This window comes from Oncorhynchus mykiss, chromosome 7 (genome assembly GCF_057628025.1).
Source record: "Oncorhynchus mykiss isolate SJ-2025 chromosome 7, ASM5762802v1, whole genome shotgun sequence".
NCBI classification, from domain to species: Eukaryota; Metazoa; Chordata; class Actinopteri; order Salmoniformes; family Salmonidae; genus Oncorhynchus; species Oncorhynchus mykiss.
The window spans coordinates 56,803,276-56,824,034 of record NC_143028.1 but is presented as its reverse complement, the minus strand read 5'-3'; the positions used below and the strand labels follow the sequence as shown (position 1 = coordinate 56,824,034).

Below are 20,759 nucleotides of genomic sequence, written 5' to 3'. Positions count from 1 at the left end.
ACAATGGTTCAATCCTGGTTCAGTCTACTTTCCACCAGACACTGGGAGACAAATTCACCTTTCAACAGGACAATAACCTAAAACAGAAAGCCACATCTATACTGGATTTACTTACCAAGACGACAGTGAATTCTCCTGATTGGCCCATTTACAGTTTTGACTTAAATCTGCTTAAGCATGGCAAGACTTGAAAATGGCTGTCTAGCAATGATCAACGACTAACTTAAAGAATTTTCGAAAGTGTAATGCGCAAATATCGCAGAATCCAGGTGTGCAAATCACTTAGGTGTAATCGCTGCCCAATTTGTTTCTTACATTGACTCAAGATATACAAGTGATTTATTTTTTAGATTTTTCTTCTTTTTTTTAAGTTTTTCATCCCTTTTGACATTATGGTGTATTTTGTGTAGATCGTTGACAAAAAATAAATATTAAATCCATATGAATCTCACTTTGTAACACAGTAAAATGTGAAGTAATTGTTTATCTTTTATTGTCTTGTGCTAGATGTTACCTGGTTCATGATGGACGTTTTGCGTCCAAGCCGGCTGCCCGGGAAACGGAAGATGCTCCTTTTGCTGCCGTCATCCGACTCTGACTTAACATGCTTCTCGTGGTCGACCTTCTCGCCCTTCTCTCCCTTCTCCTTCTTCTCCTCCTCTTTCTGACGTGACTTCTTCTTGCGGTTGCGTCGTTCCTTCGCGCTCTTGGAGCTGAGCTTGGACGCCTCAGAGGAGCTGCGTGATAATTGTCCACCTCCCTCCGTTGCGTCTCCCCCCTCTACCGCGTCGCCCACCGAAACCGTGCCCGCCGAGGTCGCCATGGCAGCAGCCTGAGGGTGAGGAGGTGGGGGACAGGTAAGAGAGGGGAGAAGTGAAGGGAGTCAGACAGATGGACTAGGGCTGACCCCAATTATTCTTATCAATTCTGATTGGATTTGTTTACTATGATTCAAATCACTTTTTGATGATTTGAATATTTGCTAAACAATATCTTCGCATGAAGCATGAGTTACTCAGTAGGCTATAGCATATGTCTCCTGCAGAGGAACAAGACAAAGCCATGGGAAAACAGGTTTTGCCAAGTCATGGATATTAAAGTCCTAAAAACAGGCTCACTAATACGTTATCACATGGAAAACACCCTTTTAAGATGAGAAACACCTGATTTTGGTACAGACGAGTAGCATTAACTGAAGTTACTAACATAAGCTACAATTTTGTGGTTTGTGTATTAAACAAAATGATGAAATCGATAAGAATTTCAAAAGACAGACAGGCAGACTGACAGACAGCACCCACACCCAGTCTGTGACTAACCTGGGCATCCTGAAGGGTGGCAAGACAGAGTAGGTAAGAGAAGGGAGTGAGACGTATACAGACAGACACAGCAATTAGACAGACAGACAGACAGACAGACAGACGCCTCACCACCCAGGCTAACCAGGGAGGGACTAACCTGTGCATCCTCCTGCTGGTTCTTGATCTGCTCCAGCATGGCTTTGAACTCGGCCTCTTTCTGCTCAGCCTCCTCTATCGTCGCCTGGTTCTGCTCCTCATAGGCCATGGCCACCACAGCCAGGATCAGATTGACCAGGTAGAAGGATCCAACGAAAATCACCAACACAAAGAAGATCATGTAGGTTTTCCCTGCCGCTCGCAGAGTCTGGAAGGGAGGGAGAGGAGGAATGAGAAAGACGGAAAACAAGGAGAAACAACATATACTGTTACAATGGTCACAATGAATAAACATGATCATCTTGATTCATTCACTGTTCAGAGTGGCAATATTTAGCTTTTTCTATTGGAGTTGTATTCTCCCATGCTTCTCCAGAGTTGAGGTACTTCTGTGTGCATGTCTGTCAAATGCATGGAGTTTCTATATGTGGCACTGTTAGCAGTGCTTTAACATCAACCAATGGGTTTCTCTGGGAACGGCTCCAGACATGGGAGCCGTGAGGGTGTTGGCACGTCTATACCAGGGGTGTGAGTGTGCACTTTTTTTGCACTTGTGAAATGTAGGCTATAAAAGCGCACAATCATGAATATGAAAGCCTGTCTCTATGCAATGCGTTATGAACATGTATAATCTATATCAATAGGCATACAAAATTAGGAGAAAACAAGGCTAATATAAGAGTGTCCTCCCCTCCTCAATAGCCACCTTTTACCAAGGACACTAATACAGTATATCCTACCACAGAAGTGTTTTTAAATCTGCCACACCCCCTTTGAACCAGCTTTTGTTTTGTCAGAGGAGAAAAACTTGCACACGTTTAAAAACAAATATGCTACTTATTGTTTTATCTGCAAAATGTCTTTCACCAACTAACTTAATTTGTTTTGAGCACTTTACATATTTATTTTAGGATACACCCCTGTAAACGTAAATTTGCCTGCAGGTGTGACATAGATTACAACCGACCAGAAATCAGATTCAACTCTGAGATAGAATCCATGCAGCCTTTCATCAAGAGACAGACCAGTCCTTGACAGGAATCAGTCATCGACCCACAATTTGACTTTTTGACTCGCCTGACACCTGTTTTTCACCAACCTGCTGGTCAAATTCAAAGGGCAAAGAAACCCAGAGAGCGTAAGTGCTGAGAGGCTTTTTGCTGATTCGCTGTCATGTACTGTAAGTTTGATGGTGGTTTCTTTGCATGTTGTAGACAGGGCAGAAATACTAACTTTAATAACCAAATGAATCATTAAAGGACAGTGCTGCTGAACTGACAGTCCCCAGCTCAAAAGAACAAGATAGAGCTGTCTCAATCCATCGGTTTGGTTTCAATGCTCGTCCAAGCCGACTGCATTGAATTATACACGGCTTGCGCCATTACAAGCAGGAGTTATTCCAGTATACATTTTCTGTCTGACAAACTCGGCCTTACCAACATGTAGAGGTTCTCCCAAAAGTCTTGGGTCATGAGGCGGAAGAGAGTGAGGAAGGCCCAGCCGAAGCTATCAAAGCTGGTGTAGCCGTAGTTTGGGTTTCTCCCGGCCTTCATACACGTGTAGCCCTCAGGGCACCGCCTGGGAGGAAGGGAGGGAGGAAGGAACGAACAGAGGGGAGGAGGGGGAGTCATGATTTTCAAGCAAATCTTCCAATTTATGTTTTGTGTGAACGTCCTAGTTATGTTAGTATTATGTTCTCAGTTGTTCTCTTGTATGGTGGCTATTCCAACTTACTGGAAGTTTGTTTGTAGTAATAGAGCATGAGACTCACCCTGAGTCTGAGCTGTTTCCACACAGCAGAGCATCCAGCTGCCCGGGAAGGATGTAGAAGTTGGCTGAAAAAGTGATGGACATGTCAATATGTCTTCATTTTCATCTTTACTCAGACAATTAGCCTGATTCAGACTCTTATGGTTATGTGGAATTGTGTCGGTTTCCGATGTGCCGTGGACTCACCATAATTCATGATATACTGTACTACTGCATGTTATTTTATTTAACCAGAAATGTACAAACAAATGTCTTTCCATCTAATCATGTCTACAAACATATGTATTTCCGTCTAGTCATGTTGTAATGACCCCTAATGAATTCTGAACCCTCAGTCCATCTCTTCCCAATGCTGCCCTGCCACTTTAACTTCCTGCACATTAGGGTTGAATATTTTCCAGAAAATAACCACGTTTCCAACCTTTTTATTAAAGTAAAGTACGTTGGATAAAAAAACTACTTCACAACAGGCCTGATGGAAACAGAAAAATGTTCCTAAATGTAGACGAAACTAAATATTCTAGAAAAATGTAGGATCTTTTTGTGTTGGTAAAATGAATTATGCGAGAAATGTCAGTGGAAATGCTTTTATGCACAAATATTGATATAATAACAGTCAAATCGAAGTAGACTTGGAATCACGGTCCTCCCACTACAACTCGTCAGGAGGGTATGCAGTTTATTAGGCTACAGGTTAAATAAATGATGAACTTCACAGGGTGGTGAAAGTGCAAGGTGGTGAGCTTGATGCTCCTTTCCTATAAATATCTAGAGTCTTATTCTGGTGACATGGTCATTGATGCTTGGCTGCCGTTTAACAAATAAAAATAATATTGTCCATAATCTCATCATGTAGGCGATACCCGCACTGTGTCTGTGGGCTGTTGGCTAAAGAGCATGTGCCAAAACAGAGTGGGCACACTCGCTAAATAAACACTATTTTTTGGTGAGAAAGCAATCAGTAGTGTTGAAAATGCGATCAAAACCCATTTAACTTGTATTTTTGTATTCGGTACTTGGGAATTTAACAGCAAAAGTTATTTTGATGTGCACTATGTCATCACGCACTACCTTTTATCCACAACAAGTCATATTGCGTGAAACCTATCTCTGGTGGGAAAATGTGCATATTGTATTTATGCAGATTTTAGAACATGCATTAAAATTTGCATTAAAATCTGATGCCAATTGGATGGAAACCTGGCTAATGTACACATGTTCATTCCCGAGAAAATTGCAAACCCCTCCCGGTTATTCCTGTTCAAAACGGAAATTATATTTAAAGGCATAAATAACCTACCAGCAAAAAAAACTGTTCTTATAGGCTACCAATGTAAATTGATAAATATATAGTGCATTTGGAAAGTATTCAGACCCTTTGATTTTTTCCAGGTTGTCTTTTTTTGTTGTTGCCTTTTTCTAAAATGGATTAAATTGTATTATAACCCTTTACTCAGCATTTGGTTGAAGCACCTTTGGTAACGATTACAGCTATTTTCAGGTCTTTCCAGAGATGTTTGATCGGAATCAAATCTTAGCTCCGGCTGGGCCATTCAAGGAAATTCAGAGACTTGCCCCGAAGCCACTCCTGCATTGTCTTGGCTGTGTGCTTAGGGTCGTTGTCCTGTTGGAAAGTGAAACTGCACCCGTCTGAGGTCGTGAGAATTCTGGAGCAGGTTTTCATCAAGGATCTCTCTGTACTTTGCTATGTTCATCTTTCCCTCGATCCAGACTAGTCTCCCAGTCCCTGAAAAACATCCCTACAGCGTGATGCTGCCACAACCATGTTTCACCGTAGGGATGGTGCAAGGTTTCCTCCAAACGTGCCGCTTGGCATTCAGGCCAGACCAGAGAATCAGACCAGAGAATCTTATGTATCATGATCCAAGAGTCTTTAGGTGCCTTTTGGAAAACTCCAAGCGGGCTGTCGTGCCTTTTACTGAGGAGTGGCTTCCGTCTGGCCACTACCATAAAGGCCTGATTGGTGGAGTGCTGCAAAGATGGTTGTCCTTCTGGAAGGTTCTCCCATCTCCACAGAAGAACTCTGGAGCTCTGTCAGAGTGACCATCAGGTTCTTGGTCACCTCCCTGACCAAGGCCCTGTCCACCAATTGCTCAGTTTGGCAGGGCGACCAGCTCTAGGAAGAGTCTTGGTGGGATTAAACTTCTTCAATTTAATAATGATGGAGGCCACAGTGTTCTTGGGGACCTTCAATTCTGCAGATATTTTTGGGTACCCTTCTCCAGATCTGTGCCGCGACACAATCCTGTCTCTGAGCTGTACAGACAATTCCTTCGACCTCATGGCTTGGTTTTTGTTCTGACATGCACTGTCAACTATGGGACCTTATATAGACAGGTGTATGTCTTTCCAAATCATGTCCAATCAATTGAATTTACCACAGATGGACTCCAATCAAGTTGTAGAAACGTCTCAAGGACGATAAATGGAAACAGGATGCACCTGTGCTCAATTTCGAGTTTCACAGCAAAGGTTCTGAATACTTATGTAAATAAGGTATTTTTTTTCTTTTGTTTCGTAATAAATTTGCTAAAATTTTGAAAAACCTGTTTCCGCTTTGTCATTATGGGGTATTGTGTGTAGATTAAGGATAAAACAAATGTCATACATTTTTTAGTAAGGCTGTAACTTTCCGAATGCACAGTACACAGGAATCAAACGGTTTCTTGTTGTATTTGCTGCAATATAATTAATTGAGTTCTCCCAAAGTCACCACATTACTTTGTTGATGTAGTCTGTTTTTTAAAGCAGGCCTATGTAGTACTGTTGGTCGACTGGTAAAATATTATGAGGTTATTACAATGCGAATTACATTTTTTTTACCCTACCTTTGACTGAAAGACTTCAGCCAGCTTGCTAGTTCCTTTTCTCTCCCCTTTGCACCTGGCTATCAGGGGAATTTGGAAAGTTTGTGGCTGTTTTACTTGATGATAACCCGCTTATTGTGGCATATCGGATGCTGCACTAAATTAACAGATAAGCTATAGGAGCAAAAGCGGAGATTCAGCACCCTAGGATAACGCCATGGTTTATCACTTCCCTGCAAATCAGACTTGTCAAGCCGTGCTGTCTTTAATGTGACTGTAGGAGGATTTGAAAAAGTTGCTTTTTGTTAGGAAGAAGCTTTTGTTCTCGTGCCTCTGTGTCAACTAGCCTACAAACGCTGCGCTGTTCGTCAATCTCTTCGTTCACAATTAATAATATTGTCACCCATCAGACTGTCAATTTAATATTGTATTTAGGCTAATACTATTATATGTGTGAAATTAGTTTCTATATAGTTTAGATACAGTAAGTGCTGCATATTATACTTTGGAGCCTCTGCTAGTGCCACACAGCTAAAGTTAGGAGACTTGTAAATGTGAAATGGAGATGGCCTACACAGCATATTCTCCAGTGTTGAATAAACAGTGTTAAAGGTGCCGCAGTCATAATAATGTTTATCAAATTGGATGATATTTGGATCAAACCAGATCAAAGTAGCATGACAAAAGTATGATCAATTACTGACGCTGGTACATTGATAAAGTTTCATCATAAAGTTACTGGCATCCTCCTCTGTGTCAAAAACTTGAATTGCGGAGGTTGCAGGGCCATGCACAGACCTTTCAGGAGGCAGGTGCTCAAAATGGAAAATGTATAAAGTTTGATTCATAATTCATATCTTGAAATTCATAAGCTCCAAATGCCTTTAGCGGTTTATTTGTACATTGTTTAGCATAGGCCTATTTATTTCTGGTAAACACACTCACTCATCATCACAAATTGTAATCAAGCTAGTTAAAGTGCCTCATAAAGACATGATTGACATTGAGAAAAGAGGGTGGGCTATCGTGCCTTCCAAGTTCATCACTAAGCTTGGGTCCCTGGGTCTGAACCTCACCCTGTGCAACTGGGTCCTGGACATCCTGACGGACCGACCCCAGGTGGCAACAACACCTCTGCTATGCTGATCCTCAACATGGGGGCCCCACAAGGGTGCGTGCTCAGCCCTCTCCTGTACTCTGTTCACCCATGACTGCGTGGCCATGCAAGTCTCCCACTCAATCATCAAGTTTGCAGATAACACAACAGTGGTAGGCCTGATCTTAACAATGATGAGAGCCTACAGGGACGAGGTGAGAGCTCTGGAGGAGTGATGCCAGGAAAATAACCTGTCCCTCCCTCCTGTCACCAAAATGAAGGAGTGGATCGTGGACTTCAGGAGACAGCAGAGGGAGCACGCCCCTAGTCACATCGACGGGGAAGCAGTGGAGAGGCTGAAAACTTCAAGTTCCTCGGCCAGCACGTCACTGACAACCCAAAGTTGTCCATCCACACAGACAGTGTGAAGAAGAAGACGCAACAGGAGGCAGAAGAAATTCGGCTTGGCCCCTAAGACCATCACAAACTTCTACAGATGCACCATTGAGAGCATCTTGTCGAGCGGTATCACCGCCTGGTAAGGCAATTGCACCGTTTGCAACTGCAGGGCTCTCCAGAGGGCGGTGCGGTCAGCCCAACGCATCACAGGTGGCACACTGCCTACCCTCTAAGGACATCTACATCACCCAGTATCACAAGAAAGACAAGAAGATCATCAAGGACCTCACACACACACAAGCCATGGCCTGTTCACCCCGCTACCATATAAAAGTCAGAGACCGTACAGGTGCATCAAAATTGGGACCAAGAGACTGAAAAACAGTTCCTATCTCCAGACCATCAGACTGTTAAAGTCACTACTAGCCAGTCTCCGCCCAGGACCCTGCCCTGAACTTAGTCACTGTTACTAGCCGGCTACCACCCGGTACTCTAACACGCACCTTAGAAACTGCTGCCCTATGTACAGTGCCTACGGAGGGTATTCAGACCCCTTGACTTTTTCCACTTTGTTAGGTTACAGCCTTATTCTAAAATTGATTCAAGAATAAAATAATTATCCTGATCAATCTACACACAATAGCCCATAATCACAAAGCAAAAACAGGTTTATACATTTTTGCGAATTTAATTTTAACTACCGTTCAAAAGTTTGGGGTCACTTAGAAATGTCCTTGTTTTTGAAAGAAAATCTATTTTTTGTCCATTAAAATAACATCAGATTGATCAGAAATATAGTGTAGACATTGTAAATGTTGTGAATAACTACTGTAGCTGAAAACGGCTGATTGTTTTTATGGAAAAATCTACATTGCCGTACAGAGGCCCATTATCAGCAACCATCCCTCCTGTGTTCCAACGGCACGTTGTGTTAGCTAATCCAAGTTTATAATTTTAAAAAGGCTAATTGATCATTAGAAAACCCTTTTGCAATTATGCTAGCACAGCTTAAAACTGTTGTGATGATTAAAGAAATGACCCCAAACGTTTGAACGGTAGTGTAAGTATTCAGACCCTTTACTCAGTACTTTGTTGAAGCACCTTTGGCAGCGATTACAGCCTCGAGTCTTCTTGGGTATGACGCTACAAGCTTGGCACACATGTTTTGGGGGATTTCTCCCATTCCTCTTTGCAGATCCTCTCAAGCTCTGTCAGGTTGGATGGGGTGAGTTACTGCACAGTTATTTTAAGGTCTCTCAAGAGTTCAATCAGGTTTAAGTCCGGGCTCTGGCTGGGCCACTCAAGGACATTCGGAGACTTGTCCCGAAGCAACTCCTGCGTTGTCTTGGCTGCGTGCTTAGGGTCATTGTCCTGTTGGAAGTTGAACCGTCGCCCAAGTCTGAGGTTCTGAGAACTCTGGAGCAGGTTTTCATCAAGGATCTCTCTGTACTTTGCTCCGCTCATCTTTGCCTCGATCCTGACTAGTATCCCAGTCCCTGCCACTAAAAAACATTCCCACAGTGTCATTCTGCCACCACCAAACTTCAACGTAGGGATGGTGTCAGGTTTCCTCCAGACGTAAAGCTTGGCATTCAGGCCAAAGAGTTCAATCTTGGTTTCATCAGACCAGAGAATCTTGTTTCTAGTGGTCTGAGTCTTTAAGTGGTTTTGGCAAACTCCAAGCCGGCTCTCATGTGCCTTTTACTGAGGAGTGGCTTCCGTCTGGCCACTCTACCATACATTTTGAGTGTCATTGTAAAGGGTCTGAATACTTACGTAAATAAGGTATTCATGTTTTTTATTTGTAATAAATGTGCTAAATATTTCTAAACCTGTTTTCGCTTTGCCATTATAGTGTGTTGCATGTAGATTTTTTTATTTAAAAAAAATCTATTTTAGAATAAGGCTGTAACTTAACAAAATGTGGAATAAGTCAAGGGGTTTGAAAACTTTCCGAAGGAACTGTACACACTTTTTCTACTCATATACTGTCCATACACACCATCATACATACATACACAAAAGTATGTGGATTCAGCTTTTCAAATTAGTGGATTCAGCTATTTCAGCCACACCCATTGCTGACAGGTGTATAAAATCTGGCACAGCCATGCAATCTCCATAGACAAACATTGGCAGTAAAATGACCTTATTGAAGCGCTCAGTGACTTTCAACATGGGATGCCACCTTTCCAACAAGTCAGTTCATCAAATTTCTGCCCTGCTAGAGCTGCCCCGGTCAACTGCAAGTGCCGTTATTGTAAAATGGAAATGTCTAGGAGCAACAATGGCACAGCCGTGAAGTAGTAGACAACTCAAGCTCACAAAACGGGACCGCAGAGTGCTGAAGCTCCTAATGCTTAAAAATCGTCTGTCCTCGGTTGCAATACTCACTACAGAGGTCCAATCTGCCTCTGGAAGCAATGTCAGCACAATAACTGTTCGTCGGGAGCTTCATGAAATGGTTTTCATGGCTGAGCAGCCTCACACAAGCCTAAGATCACAATATGCAATGCCAAGCGTCGGCTAGAGTGGTGTAAAGCAAGCTTGCTGCCATTAGACTCTGGACCAGTGGAAACGCGTTCTCTGGAATGTTGAATCACATTTCACCATCTGGCAGTCCGACGAATAAATCTGGATTAGGCAGATGCCAGAAGAATGCTACCTGCCCCAATGCATAATGCCAACTGTAAAGTTTGGTGGAGGAGGAATAATGGTCTGGGGTTGTTTTTTATGGTTCAGGCTAGGCTTCTTAGTTCCAGTGAAGGTAAATCTTAACGCTACAACATACAATGACATTCTGGACGATTCTGTGCTTCCAACCTTGTGGCAACGGTTTGGGGAAGGCCCTTTCCTATTTCAGCATGACAATGCCCCCATGCACAAAGCAAGGTCCATAGAGACATGGTTTGTTGAGATCGGTGTGGAAGAACTTGACTTGCCTGCACAGAGCCCTGACCTCGACCCCATCAAACACCTTTGGGATGAATTGGAACACCGACTGCAAGCCAGACCTATCACCCAAACATCAGTGCCTGACCTCACTAATGCTGAATAAAAGAAAATCCCCGCAGAAACGTTCAAACATATAGTGGACACCCTTCCCAGAAAGGTGGAGGCTGTTATAGCAGCAAAGGGGGACCAACTCCATATTAATGCCCATGACTTTTAATGAGTTGTTCGACAAGCACATGTCCACATACTTTTGGTAATATAGTGTATACATATTTATATTCCAGACTCTGACATTGCTTGATCTGATATTTCTTAATTCCTTTATTTTAATTTGTTGGATTTATGTGTATTGTTCGGTATTACTGCACTGTTGGAGATAGTGAAACTCTTGTTTCTGCACCTGCAATAACATCTGCAAAATATGTGTACGCAACAAATAAAATCAGATTTAATTATATTGAAGCAAATCTTCTACATAGCAAACTAAATGTCTTATACTGATTGTGATTTAGGGACAGTTTGAAATGTACTGGGGTGGTTCTGGTGGTTCATTGTTAGCTAGTTATGTTGAAAGAGCTGATTTGCCATCGAATTCACGGGCAGGAAACAAACAGACTTAATCTATACTAATTTAGCTGTTCCAAAAAGAAAAAGATTCAAACAAAAAAAATAACAAATATTTACAAAATGTACAGGCAGGACCTCTCTGCCTAGGCTACCTCACAGCACCATGGTAAAAATACAAAATGTACAGGCAGGACCTCTCTGCCTAGGCTACCTCACAGCACCATGGTAAAAATACAAAATGTACAGGCAGGACCTCTCTGCCTAGGCTACCTCACACCACCATGGTAAAAATACAAAATGTACAGGCAGGACCTCTCTGCCTAGGCTACCTCACAGCACCATGGTAAAAATACAAAATGTACAGGCAGGACCTCTCTGCCTAGGCTACCTCACAGCACCATGGTAAAAATACAAAATGTACAGGCAGGACCTCTCTGCCTAGGCTACCTCACAGCACCATGGTAAAAATACAACATGTACAGGCAGGACCTCTCTGCCTAGGCTACCTCACAGCACCATGGTAAAAATACAACATGTACAGGCAGGACCTCTCTGCCTAGGCTACCTCACACCACCATGGTAAAAATACAAAATGTACAGGCAGGACCTCTCTGCCTAGGCTACCTCACAGCACCATGGTAAAAATACAAAATGTACAGGCAGGACCTCTCTGCCTAGGCTACCTCACAGCACCATGGTAAAAATACAAAATGTACAGGCAGGACCTCTCTGCCTAGGCTACCTCACAGCACCATGGTAAAAATACAACATGTACAGGCAGGACCTCTCTGCCTAGGCTACCTCACAGCACCATGGTAAAAATACAAAATGTACAGGCAGGACCTCTCTGCCTAGGCTACCTCACAGCACCATGGTAAAAATACTAAATGTACAGGCAGGACCTCTCTGCCTAGGCTACCTCACACCACCATGGTAAAAATACAAAATGTACAGGCAGGACCTCTCTGCCTAGGCTACCTCACAGCACCATGGTAAAAATACAAAATGTACAGGCAGGACCTCTCTGCCTAGGCTACCTCACAGCACCATGGTAAAAATACAAAATGTACAGGCAGGACCTCTCTGCCTAGGCTACCTCACAGCACCATGGTAAAAATACAAAATGTACAGGCAGGACCTCTCTGCCTAGGCTACCTCACAGCACCATGGTAAAAATACAAAATGTACAGGCAGGACCTCTCTGCCTAGGCTACCTCACACCACCATGGTAAAAATACAAAATGTACAGGCAGGACCTCTCTGCCTAGGCTACCACACAGCACCATGGTAAAAATACAAAATGTACAGGCAGGACCTCTCTGCCTAGGCTACCTCACAGCACCATGGTAAAAATACAAAATGTACAGGCAGGACCTCTCTGCCTAGGCTACCTCACAGCACCATGGTAAAAATACAAAATGTACAGGCAGGACCTCTCTGCCTAGGCTACCTCACAGCACCATGGTAAAAATACAAAATGTACAGGCAGGACCTCTCTGCCTAGGCTACCTCACAGCACCATGGTAAAAATACAAAATGTACAGGCAGGACCTCTCTGCCTAGGCTACCTCACAGCACCATGGTAAAAATACAAAATGTACAGGCAGGACCTCTCTGCCTAGGCTACCTCACAGCACCATGGTAAAAATACAAAATGTACAGGCAGGACCTCTCTGCCTAGGCTACCTCACACCACCATGGTAAAAATACAAAATGTACAGGCAGGACCTCTCTGCCTAGGCTACCACACAGCACCATGGTAAAAATACAAAATGTACAGGCAGGACCTCTCTGCCTAGGCTACCTCACAGCACCATGGTAAAAATACAAAATGTACAGGCAGGACCTCTCTGCCTAGGCTACCTCACAGCACCATGGTAAAAATACAAAATGTACAGGCAGGACCTCTCTGCCTAGGCTACCTCACAGCACCATGGTAAAAATACAAAATGTACAGGCAGGACCTCTCTGCCTAGGCTACCTCACAGCACCATGGTAAAAATACAAAATGTACAGGCAGGACCTCTCTGCCTAGGCTACCTCACAGCACCATGGTAAAAATACAAAATGTACAGGCAGGACCTCTCTGCCTAGGCTACCTCACAGCACCATGGTAAAAATACAAAATGTACAGGCAGGACCTCTCTGCCTAGGCTACCTCACAGCACCATGGTAAAAATACAAAATGTACAGGCAGGACCTCTCTGCCTAGGCTACCTCACAGCACCATGGTAAAAATACAAAATGTGTAGAAAAGCAGAAAATGAGCTCTAAAACAGCAACATTTTCTCTCAGCCTCATGGCAAAATGTGTAAAATAGTATGGATTAGCTATAAAACTGCACAATGTTCTCTTTGTCCCATGGCACAAAAAAAAATCCTGAACAAAAAAAATCCCAAATGTTGACTCTACGTCTTGATCAGACCAGAGAATCTTGTTTCCGTTTTGATCAGTTGTGGTTCAACTTTCGACAGTTTTTTTAAAGTTTTATTTAACTATAAGGTCTAGAAAGGCACAGTAGCAGCCTTGTCCGGCTGTATTTTTTTTTTAAACTTATGATACAGAGATTCTCTGTCTTGCGGATCTTAATTCTCCCAAATCGTCCTATAATATTGTGGCCACATGCTCCCGGTAAACCCAATTATTCAGGAAAATTTAACATGCGCTCTGCCTCCTATGATTCAAGCGGCTGTTCCTCGCGGACCTATAACCATAACGCTTCAATATAGCATTTGTAATTTAACGTTTAAAATGTATTACAGTTCATGTCTGGCATAAACACAACCAGTCACAATGTTTAATTCTGATTAGGCCACTTCAAAAGTATCCTGTAGGCTACATGTGCACGTTTGTACACTCTAATATAATACCAGCATCCAAACTGCACTATCATTTGAGCAATGGAACAAAAGTTACAAAAGAGTGTTACAAAAGATCAAAAAGTTTAATGACATTCGCAGGTTTGTCCAGATTGGCTACTCTTATTTGATAGAAAAGTAAAACGATGATGTTGAAGCGCCCGAAGTAGGTAATCATTGTGCAGTTATGCTTTGCTTATTGGCACAGAAACCAGTTGGTGGAAAATTCATTGCATATGTTTTATATAATTATACATATAATTGCATAACATTTTTGAAAATCTGATTTCCTCCTACCTGATCATTGTCTGCAGCCGGCTCTGATCGTAGAGTAATGAGACAGGCAGGGAGTCTCCTTCGTGGTGGTCGGCTAACCCTCAACCTTCTGGCCCGTGGCATTGATAGTGCCACAAAAGCATTCTGAAGTGGTAAAGTCGATATCCACGTTTTTAAACACAGGATCGCTACAGTTATTGTTATTTGTGGTCATAATCATGTTTTATTTGGTTAATTCGAGGAGGGGTTTGCACATTTTTGTACAGTACAAGGGGAGGTTCACGTGAAAATATTTGTAACGTTTGGGAGGAAGGTGCACTTTTTTGTGGCAGTTCTGTTGATACACACTCGACCGGTGACCGCATGTTTGGATACCGGGCAGTTTAATCTCTGTACAGGGCAGACTGGGGGAAAAGGCGCAAATGGTCATGCAATAGTTATGTGCAGTTCGCGAATGTGCAGACTCTTTTTGCTGATTTAAGTCATGATCCATTTTCCTGAGTGACTCATTAATTTTAGTCGTCCCCCTCTGGGCACAGCAAATAATTTCAACGTGAATCATTCGGCACAGCCGTGGTAAGTAGGGGTACTGAAGATGCTTCAAAATGATCTGCATCACCCCAATCCCCATTTTCTTTATTTATACAACAGATTCATGTGATATCACTGTGCTTCTTCTAATTACATTATAAAGATTACATTAAAAGTATATGGTGCAAGTGATCAATGCAGTTCGAGATTGCAGCAATTTCGAAGATCTCCACAGACCTGTGATGACCTATTAATGCTATCTTGAACATGCACGCTTTATATGATTACATATGAAGACCATTATAGTTGAAGTAACCTCAATGTGGCCATGGATGTGTTACTAATTTTAAGGTTTAATGTTACATAAGTTAGGTAAGATAGCCTTGACTTTATTACAAAAGTAATATTTCATTGATTGTTTGAAAACGCAACCAAATATCAACAATTAAAGGAGATGTATCTACTGCTTGGATAGCTCCATCTGTGCCACTGATTCTGGCTTTAATTCCAGTTTGTCTACAAATTAATAATTGATATGTTGGATTCAAGTCTCCATCTCAACCAAAAATCTAAGTTAAAGAATAGGTCTAAATCAAATCAAACTTTAAATACACTTTAAATAAAGTTTGATTGGATTTAGTACTCTATTCTTTAACTTAGATTTTTGGTGAACTATCCAAGCAGAAGATACATCTCCTTCAAATGTTGATATTTGGTTGTGTTGACAATCAAACACAATTCAATATCACTAAATATCCTTACATTTGAAATCAACCAGAGCTTGAAACCCTAGGTCTATTGTATTGTATATTTGTTGTTGAATTGAAAGAATAGCTGTTGATGACAAATGTGCAGGCCTAAATATCATAATTGATGATGAGTGATAAAGTATGGTTATATTTAATTTGCTCAATTAAACCTACCCTTTGGAATGACTGCTAAAACAACAGTAAATCTATTTTGTTTTTAAGTGGAGATCTCTGAACAATTGTTCCCACGATAGCACCCTGGTGAAGACGGGCGGGAGGATGTGTGGGTGGCGGGTGTTTGGGACGTTGGATGGGTGGCGGGTAGGATGGAGGGTGGGTGGGTGGTGGATGAGAGGGGTGTGACAGCTAGGAGGGGTCTCACTCTCTTCCTGGCGGGTGGGAGCTGGGTAGGGTGGGTTGGGATGGAATGGGAGGGTCAGCTGTACGGGGATCTGGGATCATGGGAGGAGGGAGGGAAAAGGGTTCTTATGGTCTTCCACAACCTTTAAAAAAAAAAATACACACATTTTCATGCCCAAATTTATACCATTTGTAACCATAAAAAATGTACCAAACTGCCATTGTATATTCTAAAGCTGTTTTTCATGATTGGTATCAATAATGTTTTTTATGTAAACATTTGTAACTGGCTGATTCAGAATTTATTACAGGGAATAATCATGGCCAGCTGGTCTTGTTAGCATAAGGTTATGTGTGCCAGATTGTCCGATGGGAACAGCTAACATGTAGCATTCTATCACGTGCAACTACGTCAATGATTGTAATTGACTGATACGGATTTTGAGACAGAAAAGTTTGTTTAAAGGTTTTTATATGTTCGGAAGTATTGACTCACAGGTTTCCCCTATTCATCTTGAGCACTGGTTCTCAATCCTGGTCCTGGGGACCCAAAGGGGTGCACATGTTTGTTTTTGCCCTACAACTACACAGCTGATTCAAATGATCAACTCATCAAAAGGCTTTGGTGATCTGAATCAGCTGTGTAGTGCTATGCAAAAACAGAAATATGCACCCCTTTGTGTCCCCAGGACCAGGATTGAGAACCACTGATCTAGAGCAACGATACTTATATGTTTCCCCTTTCGTCTGTGTCTGGTGTTAGCTAGTTACTGGCTAGCAAGATCTTCATCTGTGTCTGGTGTTAGCTAGTTACTGGCTAGCAAGATCTTCATCTGTGTCTGGTGTTAGCTAGTTACTGGCTAGCAAGATCTTCATCTGTGTCTGGTGTTAGCTAGTTACTGGCTAGTAAGATCTTCATCTGTGTCTGGTGTTAGCTAGTTATGGGCTAGCAAGATCTTCATCTGTGTCTGGTGTTAGCTAGTTACTGGCTAGCAAGATCTTCATCTGTGTCTGGTGTTAGCTAGTTACTGGCTAGTAAGATCTTCATCTGTGTCTGGTGTTAGCTAGTTATGGGCTAGCAAGATCTGTGTCTGGTGTTAGCTAGTTATGGGCTAGCAAGATCTTCATCTGTGTCTGGTGTTAGCTAGTTACTTGCTAGCAAGATCTTCATCTGTGTCTGGTGTTAGCTAGTTACTGGCTAGCAAGATCTTCATCTGTGTCTGGTGTTAGCAAGTTACTGGCTAGTAAGATCTTCATCTGTGTCTGGTGTTAGCTAGTTACTGGCTAGCAAGATCTTCATCTGTGTCTGGTGTTAGCTAGTTACTGGCTAGCAAGATCTTCATCTGTGTCTGGTGTTAGCTAGTTACTGGCTAGCAAGATCTTCAGCCAGTATGGCACAAAAAGGGGGAAAGGGTCATTCAAAACTCTGACGCAGTTGTCATGTCAACACATCTGTCAGTGTTTCTGCGAACTGCAAGAGAAGAGACATGCCAAACGTGATTATAAACAAATATTGATATTCATGGTCTGGCAGTCTATATACAGTTGAAGTCGGAAGTTTACATATACCTTAGCCAAATACATTTAAACTCAGTTTTTCACAATTCCTGACATGTAATCCTAGTTAAAATGCCCTGACTTAGGTCAGTTAGGATCAACACTTTATTTTAAGAATGTGAAATGTCAGAATAATAGTAGAGAGAATTATTTATTTCAGCTTTTATTTCTTTCATCACATTCCCAGTGGGTCAGAAGTTTACATACACTCAATTAGTATTTGGTAGGATTGCCTTTAAATTGTTTAACTTCCACAAGCTTCCCACAATAAGTTGGGTGAATTTTGGCCCATTCCTCCTGACAGAGCTGGTGTAACTGTGTCAGGTTTGTAGGCCTCCTTGCTCGCACACGCTTTTTCAGTTCTGCCCACACATTTTCTATAGGATTGAGGTCAGGGCATTGTGATGACCACTCCAATACCTTGACTTTGTTGTCCTTAAGCCATTTTGCCAAATCTTTGGAAGTATGCTTGGGGTCATTGTCCATTTGGAAGACCCATTTGCGACCAAGCTTTAACTTCCTGACTGATGTCTTGAGATGTTGCTTCAATATATCCACATGATTTTCTTGCCTCATGATGCCATCTATTTTGTGAAGTGCACCAGTCCCTACTGCAGCAAAGCACCCCCACAACATGATTCTGCCACCCCCGTGCTTCAAGGTTGGGATGGTGTTCTTTGGCTGCCAAGCATCCCCCTTTTTCCTCCAAACGTAACGATGGTCATTATGGCCAAACAGTTCTATTTTTTTTTCATCAGACCAGAGGACATTTCTCCAAAAAGTACGATTTTTGTCCCCATGTGCAGTTGCAAACCGTAGTCTGGCTTTTTATTGGCGGTTTTGGAGCAGTGGCTTCTTCCTTGCTGAGCAGCCTATCGATATAGGACTTGTTTTACTGTGGATATAGATACTTTTGTACCGGTTTCCTCCAGCATCTTCACAAGGTCCTTTGCTGTTGTTCTGGGATTGATTTGCACTTTTTGCACCAAAGTACGTTCATTTTTAGGAGACAGAACGTGTCTCCTTCCTGAGCAGTATGACGGCTGCGTGGTCCCATGGTGTTTATACTTGCATATTATTGTTTGTACAGATGAACATGGTACCTTCAGGCATTTGGAAATTGCTCCCAAGGATGAACCAGACTTGTGGTGGTCTATAATTGTTTTTATGAGGTCTTGGCTGATTTCTTTTGATTTTCCCATGACGTCAAGCAAAGAGACACTGAGTTTGAAGGAAGGCCTTGAAATTCATCCACAGGTACATCTCCAATTAACTCAAATGATGTCAATTAGCCTTTCAGGAGCTTCTAAAGCCATGACATAATTTTCTGGAATTTTCCAAGCTGTTTAAAGGCACAGTGAACTTAGTGTATGTAAACTGACCCACTGGACATGTGATACAGTGAAATAATCTGTCTGTAAACAATTGTTCGAAAAATTACTTGTGTCATGTACAAAGTATATGTTCTAACCGACTTGCCAAACCTATAGTTTGTTAACAAGAAATGTGTGGAGTGGTAGAAAAATGAGTTTTAATGACTCCAACCTAAGTGTATGTAAACTTCCGACTTCAACTGTATATATTTTTATTAGATGTACGCAGACCTCACTCCATCCAGTTTCAACTGAAATTGTCCAAGATAAACCAGCTAGCTTGATCAAACAGTGCTGACAATTCCATTTGAGCTAACTAGCTAAATTATACAGCACTTTGTCTATATTGATGGTGCTACAATAATGTTGATGTGTTAAATTGCTTAGATCAGAAAAAACATAGTGCTGCCTTATGCATAGAGCTTCCCAAGGCCTTCGACACTGTCGACCATTACATTCTCATTCAAAGTCTGACTGAAATAGGCCTAGATCAGGCTTCTTGCATGTGTTTTGAGAAATATCTGTCAGATAGGACACAATGCATGATTTTTGATAGTGTCAAGTCTAGTTTCCTGGATATTACAAAAGGCGTACTGCAGGGGCCTCTGTATTGGAACTGGTTCTCTTCACTATATAAAAATAAATACTATTGTATATCTGTTAAAATGTGTAATATTAATATGTATGCAGATGACCAAGGGTTAAATTGGGTCGGGTATTGCTGGGTCCGAGAGATGAGAGCCAGGCGGAACTGAGACCCGGTACCTTTCGTTAGCCTATTTGAATTATCTAATAAATAATTGTTGTCCACATTTAACTTTCCACAGCCAACAACACGAGTAAGCATCTAAATCAGACAACCCCATAGTAGAATAATTTACCAATTCAATTATTTAGTCTGTCACATTCTATGCAATGAAGTTAAATTCCTCTAAAGGCCCATTCTAATTGATAGTGCAGCACTGAGAGACAAATATGCATGCCCAGTCATTGTAGCCTACAACGTTCTTAATTCCTTCGCGGGAAACACACCTTTGAAATCAGTTTTGATGGCCTCTGTTAAAAGAGGATCACTGAGTTTTCTAGTGTTACTAGGATACATTTATTTCTCAAATCCCCCAAAATTGTCACATGCACAATTTCAGAACCCTTTTTCGCATGGCGCAAACTGATAAGACGCATCAGGAGGGCAATCACGTGCGTTAGCAAGGCAGAGGTCCTGAGATCGCGCCAGGTATGGGCCGAATCAGGAGGAAGTGGTACTTGTTAAGCAAGCAAGCAGCCCTTTACATCAGATTTATTTTATTTTAATTGACCTTCTTATTGAGGAATGTAATAGTTTTTCTTCAATAAAATGTGATTTGAATATTTGTGTATTGCTGTATTTGACTTCTTTTATATTGTATTAGATTTTTGATTTTGTCTTATGAAATTGTATGTGCAGGGATCCCTTGTGAAAGAGACCCTCTTCTCAATGGTGACTCCCTGCAATACACTACCGGTCAAAAGTTTTAGAATACCTACTCATTCAAGGGTTTTTCTTTAGTTTTACTATTTTCTACATTGTAGAATAATAGTGAAGACATTAAACTATGAAAACACATGTAATCATGTAGTAACTGAAAAAAGTGTTAACCAAATCAAAATATATTTGAGATTCCTCAAATAGCCACCCTTCGACTTGATGACAGCTTTGCACACTCTTGGCATTCTCTCAACCAGCTTCTCTTGGAATGCTTTTCCAACAGAGGACAGGTCATCTGATGCAGCACTGCATAGTGCCCACAATGCTCATCACTAAGCTAAACATCTCCCTCTGCAATTGGATCCTGGACTTCCTGACGGGCCGCCTCCAGGTGGTAAGGGTAGGCAACAACACATCTGCAATGCTGATCCTCAACATGGGGGCCCCTCAGGGGTGCGTGCTTAGTTCCCTCCTCCCTCCAACCTCTCCCTCAATGTGAGCAACACAAAGGAGCTGAT

The 20,759-nt window shown here is 42.0% G+C and overlaps 1 protein-coding gene across 5 annotated transcripts in view; it reads right to left on the bottom strand.

Annotated features, from left to right (window-relative positions):
* The window catches only part of LOC110528177 (sodium channel protein type 8 subunit alpha), a 117,257-nt gene that overhangs the window by 49,364 nt on the left and 47,134 nt on the right, over positions 1–20,759 (bottom strand). For all 5 annotated transcript variants that reach the window (XM_090241400.1, XM_090241398.1, XM_090241399.1 and 2 more), the window contains 4 exons: positions 3,229–3,292; positions 2,894–3,035; positions 1,459–1,665; positions 515–832 (listed from right to left, as the gene is read on the bottom strand). In XM_090241400.1, coding sequence (XP_090097526.1) covers positions 515–832; positions 1,459–1,665; positions 2,894–3,035; positions 3,229–3,292 — 731 coding nt within the window. The remainder of the gene's footprint in view (positions 1–514; positions 833–1,458; positions 1,666–2,893; positions 3,036–3,228; positions 3,293–20,759) is intronic.